At 39.8% G+C, this 12,073-nt stretch overlaps 1 protein-coding gene across 1 annotated transcript in view; it reads right to left on the bottom strand.

Moving 5' to 3' along the window:
- Positions 1-12,073, bottom strand: part of adgrv1 (adhesion G protein-coupled receptor V1) — an 810,104-nt gene that overhangs the window by 518,083 nt on the left and 279,948 nt on the right. Inside the window, exons 41-46 of the mRNA XM_068029668.1 lie at positions 11,310-11,451; positions 9,025-9,287; positions 7,619-7,794; positions 4,958-5,082; positions 1,034-1,215; positions 763-909 (exon numbers count right to left, since the gene is read on the bottom strand). Coding sequence (XP_067885769.1) covers positions 763-909; positions 1,034-1,215; positions 4,958-5,082; positions 7,619-7,794; positions 9,025-9,287; positions 11,310-11,451 — 1,035 coding nt within the window. The remainder of the gene's footprint in view (positions 1-762; positions 910-1,033; positions 1,216-4,957; positions 5,083-7,618; positions 7,795-9,024; positions 9,288-11,309; positions 11,452-12,073) is intronic.

Raw genomic sequence — 12,073 nt, 5'->3', positions numbered from 1 at the left:
ATGCAAAAATCTATTTACTTGAATTCTTCCCCTGCCAAGCACCATTACCTGATCCAGAAGATACAAAGGTAATCTGTCCATTAAACTCTACTAATCTGATGATCATATGAGCAAAAGTGCACATTTTAAAAACTTTCTGTTTCATCTAATTTTCTATTGTCCTTTCCTGAAGGTGCTGGGTCTAACCATTTAGTACCTTCCCCACTTCAACCTTCTTTGTGTGAAAACCTAAATATGAAGAGCTAATCCACCATGGAGTCCAACCCAGCTAAATCTAATTTCATCCTCACACAGCATCCACAAAGTTGGCGGAAACGCTGCATGATTCTAAATCCCCCTAGCTCAGAGGCGAATTGTTGACCCTAAATTTCTGCCATGCCTGAGATCAGCAAAATCAGTACAGACTGAACCTGGAATTTCTTAATCTGTATGGCTCAATACTGGGGAAAACAATAACTTTACCCAGTAAGTCACTGGATGCTATTTAAAAACAGATTAAGGTATTTGCCTTGAATTTTTCCCCAGTGCTAAGCTAATTGCAATATTATTGCTTAAATAGTCATCTGATGAGCTGCTGTTTTTCAGCATTTGTAGTATTTTGCTTTTGTATCTGATGAACTGTACTGCATTTGATCAAATTAATTATACTTCCTCAGATTGTTCCCTTGTGACAATATTTCATTGTCAAAAACAACTCTAAATAGCTTGCTGATTCACATCTAAATTAATAATTAAAAACACAAAGCAATAGATAGATCATACCAATGTTAATTCAGATTGCAGCGTAAACCTGTATACACTGTTATTGGATCCTTTCATTCCTGTTATTCCACTGTGAGTAATGATGATGTAGGCGACATCTTTTTTGATGAAGGTTGTGCAGCCTGTGGGATTCCCTGTTTTGAAGTTCTATGAGAACAACAATGACACCATTGTTTTTTTAGTTATTCCACAGAGTACCCAGAAAGGATTGGAAAGGTTTGAGTTTTAATTCCAAATCAACAGACTAAGCGAATTCTTAGTTTGTTTTTACCTGCACTGGGACAAATACACCCCGCCATTGATAAAGTGTTGACAAAACATCTGCTTTGGAACTGCTCCCAGCCATTTGAAGAAAAATCCCAAACAGGGTGTTGTTTAATGTCAAGAAACACCAACTTGAGCCGAGTGCTTCAGGAAAATTCTGCAATGTGGACAACACTTGGATTTCACCCTCTGAAAACGTAATAACAATTTGCGTATTAATTAGTAAATAATACATTTACATATTAATCAGTACTGAATAATTTTCTATTAAAAAGGAACAGCAACTGCAATTTCCTGCCCTTGCAAATAACTCCCATTTTGGTCTGTCATCAAAGCTGTCTCTTGTAATGCTGGTGAAGTCTCTTTTTCACCCCTCTCACTTCAGTTGCTAAAAAGTAAGTTAACTTTCTTGATTTGCTTTTCTCTGCCAACACCAATTTTGATTATCATGGTGATTATCATCCTTCTTGTTTCAGCGTGAAGAAGTATTTTCACCAGGTCTGTCAGACTCCAGTAAGAGCTCTGCCCCTGATAGTAAACATCCCATTTACCTCAAGACGTCTGCATGTGAATTTAGGCTGTCCAATGCCATCACTTCAACATCTCTTATACCCGGATCATTTTTCTTTCTTGGAAGTTTTCAAAGAAAAACAATCTTTTTTTAACCTTCATATTGCTCAATTGGCCCTGATATTACTTGGGAATACAAAAGTATGCAGGATCAGGGGAGGGAGCTGAACTAGCGTGGGCTCTGTGGACACCGCAGGAACATCTCAGGTGTCCACCAGGCCACGCTAGCTGCAAACTTGTAGTGGGGTGGGGAGCAATTATTTTTGCATTACATTTTTCTTCAGGTGCACAGGTGGTGAATGTCTGTGAATGTCTCTTCACATGATATCTCCTACCTACCGCACCTTGAGCCTCTCACCCTGCTCAATGCACCTCATCCCCAACACTCACCCGCAGCACTCCCTGGCACTCAGGACTCATGCCTAACATCCAGATACTCCACCTCACTCTCACACACATTGGTGCCAGCCTCACCTCTCGCTGCCCCTACATACCTCCAGCTATTCAGCTATGGTAGACATATTACCGAAACACTGTGCTGGACAACCAGTGGCATTCTGCCCTCCTGTAGGACAAAGTGGCATTTAATAGAAGGGAGCAGAGCAGAGCCTGTGGGGGCGAAGAGGCGTGCATCTGCTGAACCCTACAGAGAAGATAGTTGTTCACATAATGGGGCTGGCTGCGACACAGCCCGTGGCATACAACGTCACTGAGAACATTCATGATGTCTAATGCCCCATTCTCAACTCCCAGCACACCTTTGGTATGCTATCTGGCAAGATGAGCAAGCTGCACATGGTATGGCCACGGATCTCTTGCTTTAAATCCTATCCCCCTTCCCTCATACCAACATTCCCCCTCTGAGTTCCGGCTTTCAAACACCCAAGAGCTGTCACCTGCCCAGTACAGCAGCTCCAGGAGGAGGAAAGAGAGCAACAGCGCAGCACTAATAAAAAGGCCCCATAACTTGGTCAAAAGCTCACAGCCACCAGCTCAGATACTGGTTCTGCACAAACCTTGGAGGCAAGTATAGAGTTGGGATTATCATGTGGCGAGTCATCCTTTCAGGAGTGGGCATCAGAGGGAAAGGATGGTTAGTTTGCCAGGTCACCAAAGGACGAGTATTGCTGCAGAGGACTCAGATGAGAACCTCGATGGGATGGCATAGAGGAGAGCGCTGATGGGCATGCACACTGAGATGTTGGGTGCATTGGCTGGCCTGGCAGACAGCCTCCTATCAGGGAGCATGGAGGAGTCCAGTTCCAACCTGGCAGAGAGGATGGCACAGAGCTTGCTCTCTCTGCAGCCTTTGCTTGGCCTCCCTGCCGTTGTGCAGACCTAGAGACAATGTCACTGTTGCCCCATCCCTGCTGCAGCCTTTGTGTGGACAGGTTACCTACTCCTCTGGCACCCTGCTGTGAGGATGCAACAACACTCTGACAAATCTAGAAACTCACCAAGACACCTCCAAGAACACTCCAGAGTACTTCCAGACACTTTGCAAAAGGAAAAGTTCCAAAAACTTATCTTAGCTGCAATTTGGTGCCTGGCCCTTTAAATAATGCTTGTGCAGGGCCCATCTTGCAGCTTCATGCTTTTTGTTTGCACAGTGAGTAACAAAGAGGGTCCCTGCATATTTGCATGGAAGCCTTGCTTGCACCTTCCTTCTCCAGCAACACCATGCAGGTCACGCAGGAAGCAGTCAGTGGCACGAGGCAGACATGTACAGCATTGCAAGGCTTCCATGGTGCCTCAACAAGTGGCACTACATGAGGCAACTTTGTGCCCTTTCTGTTTAGTAGTCATCACCTCCACCCTTGCTCTCAGACCTAGGTTTGCTTTTCTCCATTTTGCAAATACTGTTATGACAAGTATTTCACCGAACTCTCTTGTTTCTTCTAAGCTCTAAATAAGCCAATCTACTTGCTCTTCCACCTCAATACATCCTCAGGATATTTATAATTTGGGCTTAGCTTTTGGTGCAGAATATCAAAATTTACAGAGGACACAAAAATAAAGAACTCGGTTAACTATAATAAGGACTGTAAATGACTTTATGAGCACATAGACAAGTCAGTGGATTGAGCAGAATCAATGTCAGACAAATCTCAATACAGGAAAATGTGAAGGGATTTTTTAAGGAAGAATATGAAGAGAACATAGAGGTGTTCAAAACTATGAGGGATTTTGATGAAGGTCTGGCATTGATAGTTAGAAGGCATAAATATAGATCATCAAAAGAACAAAACAGAGAGGCCAGGAAGAAAAAAATATGCAACAGAATTTTAGGACATGGGATACCCTACCAGAAACAGTGGTGGAAGTAGCATCTGTAATATTTTTTTAAATGGATGTAGCTGAATATTTAAAAATAAATTTAAGAGTGTGCAGGGAAATATCAGGGGAATGGATCTGAGGATAGCTCTTCTGGAGAGCCAGCGTATGTGGTACAGGACAAAAGACCTCCTTTTGTGCTTAAAATTCAATAGAAATGAAAATCGGGTGAGATGTAATCTGATCACCCAAGATCAATTTTATCCCTTATGATTCAAAAATTAAGACTCATCACAACTTCTCCTATTCTAACTAATTCTTACAGCACTATGGAACTCCTTGCTCACTTCAGTTTTTCCTCCCATCAAGTTTTTTATGCCCAAGCCATTTAATCATTACTTCCTGATTTGCCTCAGGTTCACTTTTACTCTTTTCAATTTTGGTAGTGTCCAGCACAATTGGCATTTGGCTTTAATTTTTCAATTTAAAACAACACAAGAACGAGCTAAACAACAAATTAATATGAGAAATGAATCGATTTAAAGAGATGAATACAACTATACACAAATAGAGCTACATTTGTTACTAAATGAACCTTTGAACAGAAGAGAAATTCAGAAAAAGATACGCACATTTTGCTTCCATTAATGCAAGATAGGATGATGATGCATTGAATTGGTGGCCCAATTTACATTCTCATTGAGCAGTAGGGTGTAGCTCAGCAAGGTAGCCCAACCAGCTCTTGTGGCTGGTTCTAAAACAACATTGTCAAAGAGCAGGAAAAATCTTAGCACTCTAATTTCTCAACCAAGCAATGATATGTGGCATAGGAAGATTTATAACAATGAAGGAGATAAAACAGAAATTACAAAAAATAAAAATGCAATTGCTCAGAAATTATGCCATGTTATTACTGTACAAATACTTCATGCATTCATATAGATCTGTTTATGTCAGTGGTAATATAATATTCCATACTTTCTTGACTAATGCAGCAAGTTAAAGGTTTTAACTATTATATTAGAATTAGATTTTGAAGCATATTTTCTATGGGTTACTACATAGCAGTTTGAATAATACAACTCACTTAATCCGAATGCTGTCCCAGCCTGTGTCTCCCATTCCACAGTGACTCTATTCTCCAAACCATTACTTCGAGAAACCTTTAAATACAAAGTTTTACTGCCTTCCTCCAGACTCACTGAGCGAGTCCTAAATAAAACAGCAAAGATTTAAAACATTCCATTTCCAAAAATGAAATAGTTGAAGTGCAGGTTTATCCCACCCACAAAGATCATGGCGTGAATCCTCAAGAGTGTGTGTGTGTGTGTGTGCGTGCGTGAGTATGAGAGATGAATATTAGGTTGTAATATCCTCCACAGTAACACTGACACTTAGGGGTGAATTTTCCCAGCCCCATGGAGATGGGATTTGAGGCAGGGAGAGGGGAGAGCTGGAAAAATAAGGAGGAAGGATAGCTCCCTGATGCATTCCCACCTCCAGGGTATGTCCCAGGGCTGGGAAGAGGGGCAACAGCTTCACAGAAGCAGGCAGCCAATTAGGGCAATTAAGGCCTCACTTAGGGGCCATTTTGCGACCACACCAGTATTTTACTGTTGTCAGAGTGGCCCCCCACTGTGTCCAGAGAAAGCCGGCTCACTCGAGATGGCCTCCCAACTCGTGCTGCAGTGACAGGGCCGTGGAAATGAAAGGCCACAGCCCCGTCCTTCACTAGTCCTGTGGAGGGATATTCCTTCCTGCTTCGGGCCTCTTTATTTTATTAATTCTATGCAGGCACCCGAGGGCACCTCCATGTTGAGGGGCCCTCACACTCACCTGCCTGCCTCAGCAGCACCTACCTCTGCCAGTTAGACTACCGTCCTCTTTTAGGCCTGCAGCCTTGGGAGCCCACCCATTGTCCCTAATAGGATAGCAAGCATGGAGGTAGCCAATTAGGAGGCAGCCTCCCAGAAGATTGCTCCAGTGGGCATGCTGACGACATGGAAGGGCCCAGGACGACCATTTGGGCACAAACCCGGGGTCCCGATGCCTGCTGGAAAATCCAACCCTTACGGCCTAGGCTTACAAATGAAGAACGGCCACAGTGAATTATTAAAGCTGGAAGTCACAGAAGTTTGGTTGAAAGTATTTTAACTGATGTGGTATAGTATTTTTTCAACTAAGGGGTTTGATCAAGGAATTTGATAACCCTATTATCAACTTAATAAAAATTACCTTGGATACTTTTCACTTTTGAACTAGATTTCCCTATAATAGATACAGTTCTATTACCACTTCCACACACATTTTTTTTAAAATTGAATTCAACCAACCAGTAATTACTCAGATGAACTATGTTGCACCTTTACCTGATTCCTAGTAAAAGTCTGTCTTGTCTTAACAATTCATTAAGTTTGTGCCTCATTTCTTTAAAATAGGCTCTCTGTAATGGTTAGTACTTGTAAGAGCTGAAATGCTGGTATATTCACTCATAGAAAACGTCTGACACTGACAATTGATTCTACTTTGTGAAAATTGGGTTGTCATAAGAGACTCATAAGAGACACTTGCAAATTATATAGAAAAAGCCAATTAAGGTCCCCAAGACTTAAAACATCCATGTTTAGAACAGGCAGTCACTTACATTGGCCAAAAGGCGATAACTATTATGCATCTGAATTAATGTCAATTTCAAAGTTACCAGTTATAGCATCTTATGCAGTCTGTCTATTTCAGGCAGAAACAGCTCCGTTTACTTATTAATTATATGTCATTGTAGTTCATGTTTCTAAAATTCAAATACTACACATCAGAAGTTCAATTACTGTAAGTGTTTTCTTTGAAGGGAGGGTGGTTTTGTCTTTTGTCAACATTCAAATGATTAGGTTATGTCATATAAAGTAACCCTCCCTTTAGAATAACATAATACACTATTATTAATTGTTAATAAACTACCTTGTTTTTGGATAGTTCCAGGATGATTAAATCACAAACAAGCATGAGTAAATAAAGTACGCAAGCTTTAAAAAAATCTATTAAGTTATGATAAAACATACTTGAAAGTAAGAGCACCTGACAACATTCTGTTCTCTGTTTTCATTGCAAACCAGTGCAAGCTACACAGATAAATGTTATGGAAAGAAACCTAGATATTGACCAGGGGGATTCTCAGTATATTGGATTTTAGATTAAATGGTGCAGAAGATCAGGTACTGCAGGTCTGCAGTCCCAAATGTACTTTACAGATTATTTCAAACAATACATTTAAAATCTTAGTGAAGATCATGAAGGCAGTACTGTCCTGCATTACATTGCCTGCCAGCTCCAAGATCTCAGTCTTTGCATATAGCAGGCAAATCGCCTTCACACGAACATGTGGTGGGGACTATAGTCTTTCAGCCACTTTTATTAAAAAGATTGATTTACTGCGCATGCAACCTGAAAGCAAAGGTGGTTTTAAAAAATATATAAAAATAATTATTTCACTACAGAGTCTAAGAATTTTGGTCCAGCATAATTAGCCCAATTCTGGCAATACTGGTGAGTTAGGGTCATAACCGTTTTCATATTAACTTTGTTGCATACTAACAGGCTAATTCTGGAGTATGTTCATTAATTGGATGACAAATATACTGAACACAAATTGAGGCTGAGGTTGGGAACTCATTCCACTGCTATAATTATTGAAGGGTCCCAAAGTTCTGATGTTTAATATTAGTTATTAAGGATATTGCTATATTTTTCTGACCTGTTTTCCAATGTGAAGATACTAAAAAGTCCTAATGGTGCCTGATTCTGTAGGACTGTTATCTGGGTCTGTAGGTTCTTTCCCAGTCTAGCCCCTCCAGTAGGGCCAAACAAAGTAACCAAGAACTGCTCATCCATCTCTGCCTCTTCATCCAATATAGCAGAAATCTGCAGAATCTGAGGGGTGGGGGAGAACATCAAATGACAACATCTAAAGTACAGATTGAATGTACCACCTATAGTTAAGTATGGTGCAAGAAGCACTCAGTTTCTTATAAATTGTTACAACTATGTTACAGATAACTTTTGCAGTACTCAAATAACCCACTAGATGGAGGACTGAACTGAGCTAAACAAACAAGCCAGTTACTGAAATGATTGGAGTCAATCATACGTTTTACCAGCCTGATGACTAACATCACCTTTTTGATTTTTAAATGTGCTTTTAATGTTTTAAAGTCTGCAATTTCACAATGTAGCCAACACAGTTTATTTAATAACTTTCCTTATTCCTTGTTCTTTTTAATAGCTGTTTTTCTCTGTCATTCTGTCCAAACATCACTTTCTAGCTTCTACAGCTGAGGAGAGTTGTGCCCAGAACTTCCTTGGGAATTTTCCTGATGGGTTAGGGTAGACCTGCAACGGTCTTCAATACTGAAGCAGAGCTGGGAAGAGCAGTCCTATTCCTCACGGCTCCACATTCAGCTCAGTATTTTTATTAAAACTTATCGAGCCACGGCCAGAGGATTCCAATCAGTAAGGAGTGACGGCAGTCATGGGGAGAGGATCAGACCAGGAACACAGGCTGAGTCTGCTAGAACAATTGGACAGCATCAGGGATCTAGCCAGGGTGGCAAGCCAGAATGGTAAGGGCTGCCATAATGGTTTCACTTTTTAATTGGAAGAAGCTGCAAAAAAAAGTGTGAAAATATTCAAACATTTTTTAAAAAGCATAGAAGGTTGTGGAAGGCCCCACACAATAATCTTTAGATGGATGGGAATGTGAAGCATCACCTACTTTGGAGAGACAATTGGACACCAAGGTAAAGATTTTGTCTAGACAGGTCGAGTTTTGATGTGTCAGACAGGCATGATGGAATTAGCATGACAAGAGATAATAATTAAAGATGATCAACAGGAGGTGCACGTATGTAAAATATTTTTTAATGTACTATAGAATATCTTTTTGTTAATGAGGTGTAACTGGGTTTTTAACAGTGTACTAAGTCATAAGTACTGCTGAAGAACTTCTCTGGCCCTGGAAAAGTAATTTTTTATTTGAGTAATGCCAAATTTTTCCATTGTACTAAAAATTCTGTTTTTTTCTCTGTAAAATTTATAAAAAGTGATGGATAATAAGTGCATTTAACTAAATATATTTTGAGATACAATTTTAAAAGATCTTACCTTCATCCTTATACCATCTTCCAGTACAATAAAACCTTGTGTAGGTTTCAGGTCCAGCAAAGAGTCTGATCCATTCATACTTGTGACAATGTACTGAACGGTGACTACTCCAAATGTCCCCATTGGTGGGTTTCGTACAATGTGCAGTGTTGCAACACTCTCTGCTAAACCAATGGCAGTTGGCTCCTTAAGGTAAAAGTGCTCAGTGTTGTTAAATGACAGAATCCCATGTCCATCATCATTGGCAAAGATGGTCACTGTGGCTGTAATAGCAAAAGTGTGTTGTAAGCAGTTGTCCATTTGGGTTAAAACATCCTCTCCAAAAATGTCATAATCCTTCAAATGGTCTAAGCATCTGCAAGAGTTTCATCACAGAACATCGAACAAAATTAATGTTCTGTATATTTCTAACCCCACAGAGTAAAATTCTCAAATTAGGTGATGGTAGAAAATGTAGTGTACAATACTGGTTACAATAACTATGCATGAAATTTCAATATCCATTATTTCAAGAAAGATGTTAACCTGTTTATTTTAAATGAGTTTTTATCTTTGTTCAAACAAAGAGTTTCACTTGAATACGCTAATATGTTCATTGCTAATATTATACAGCATGATTTGACCGAAGGGTATTCTTATTATTATGCTTTAGTTTATTCTATATGCTGACTCTGTTATTTACAAGTCATCATTTGTTCATTATCATTCCATACATTTGCAATGATTACAGCACAATTATTAAGCTGGCAGTGTAGATCTCAGCACGCATCAACATAGAGCACACAAGCTAGTCTCTGATATGATACCCAAATGAAATAAAACCATTACAATGCAGATACAAATAACTGATACAATAATGGATACACAAGACTAATTTCAACGCCCAAATCTTCGCCTTAATATGACAGTTGTAAAATCACTTAGGCTTTAATCTCATGATTTCTAACATCATCTAGACTCTTCAATGAGTACTGCTGTGTCATAACCACTGATTTCATTAGTCTGTACATTATCTTGTTACATTTTGTAGTTCAACATCAAAAACTTAGTCCTCTCAAATGGATAAAGAGATTACATTTTCCTGTTGGGAATATTTTTATTCCTTCATTCTTTTTTAAACAAGTTTATATACGTAGAAATGCTGCAATTTGATGCCAGCGGCTTAGTGCTTTGGAAAATTTCTCCTCAGTAGTACAACTCAGTAGTGTTGTTTGTGATCACACACAAATTGCATATTAATGCCATGAAAGCCCTTGTGATTCATGAAGGCAGGCAGCATATCTATAGAAACTTACAAGGCGTCATCGGTGCAATCAGTGACACCATAGATTTGGGGGACTTGGAGGAAGCTCTCCCCTGAATGAAAACATGAACTGCAGACAGATTGATGTTACTGGTATCCCTCATGACAGCCCGGAAGAAGCCAGAGACAAACAAGTTCATGACTGCAATGACCTTTACTGCAACAAGCAATGCAATGCTAGCTGAAGCAAGTCCTGTTCTAGGAGGTGACACAATTCTGTGACAACCTTCCCGGAGATGCACATCGTCCTTAAGCATTGCTCCACAGAGAACCGTGGGTACATTGCCCTGGCACTAAAAACTTTGTTGGGAGGGTAAAGATTCCTGAGAGTTTTTTTCCTTCTATTTGTTTTCCCTGCAAATGCAGCTCTGCTTGTTGCTGCCTCCTACTGCTGCTCCATCCTCTCATCCTCCCTTTACCAGAGTGAAATTGATAGAAAGAACCCCACAAACAAAATAATAGTGTTGCCAGAAGTCCCATCAACCTTTTGAAAAATCTATATCTACAATAGCACTTTGAAATGGTCTATTAGGGTAGAAGAGAACAGAATCCTCTGCAAACCAACGGTGAAATCCAGGACTTGAGCCGAAGTGGAATGGAACCCTGAGGAACACCACTATCCATTTTCAACCACTCCTTATCTCTTACTCTCTGTGTTCTCCCTTCTAATCAATTTGTAATCAAATTTGCTATCCTCTCCTAATTCGGGATGCACTAATCTCTGTAATAAGTTTCCATGTGATACCTTGTCAAAGGCTTTCCTTTAGTCCATGTACACTACATCCATTACATTTCAACCAACTACCATGTCTGTTGCTTTCTTATTTTTAGGCATGAATTACAGCAAGACTCACTCCAAATATTCTTCCACCTGCCAAATGGATTAAAATGCATATGTACATATATTAAGGATAACAATTCTGATTTGGTGCATTATCCCATAGTCTCTAGTCATTTGTGGAGTAGATATGCTTTTTGTTACCTATGGACTTTTCCCCTAGTTCTAGTCCTAATGAAGGATTGGTGAGAATCAGCTGGAAATCTTCATCCCCTTCTGGAAAATCATCATCAAGAATTGCGACCTCAATAGATTTGTATCGTTCCCCTTCACCGAAAAAAATAGTCTGCAAATTCAAGAAAAACAAATTACCACACTGTGTTATGATCACTTGCAGAGCCCACAGAAAACACACAGAGTTTGCTGACAATATGGATGTCCATGTGTGGGCTGACATTTAGTATGTAGATAGTCATTGGGGTTTTTCTGAGGGCTGTCATGTTCACATCAGCTGTGTAGTGTTCATAGGAGTGGGTACGCTGAAGACTATTAGCAACAGACAGATAAAAGCTGTTAGCAGGGTCTATTTATTACACTTGGTTAAGGAAAATGCCGAACTTGTGAATTTTAATCTATTTCAACTGGTTAAGCAGCTGGTTAGGTGCTTGAGAAGAGTAAAATTGAGCATCACTACAGATATGTGCTGGTTGACTAGTATCCGTTGATTGAAATTGTATTTGTGAACAACAAATCCAACAGGAAGAAACATAGATGCATCCATCTATTTGATTCATAGATGATACTCCTGAACAAAAACAGATTGACTTCAATAATGGCCCAGATTTTGATGTAATAATAAAGGCAAAGCGATCAGCACTCAACATTATCATAGGATAAGTCTGACAGCAACTTCTGGTATCTGCACCTGTGCAGTTAAATACAGAAATACAGAAGTCGCTGTCAGAAAT

This window comes from Heterodontus francisci, chromosome 4, assembly GCF_036365525.1.
Source record: "Heterodontus francisci isolate sHetFra1 chromosome 4, sHetFra1.hap1, whole genome shotgun sequence".
Taxonomy (NCBI): domain Eukaryota; kingdom Metazoa; phylum Chordata; class Chondrichthyes; order Heterodontiformes; family Heterodontidae; genus Heterodontus; species Heterodontus francisci.
This window is presented reverse-complemented; position numbering and strand designations above follow the sequence as displayed.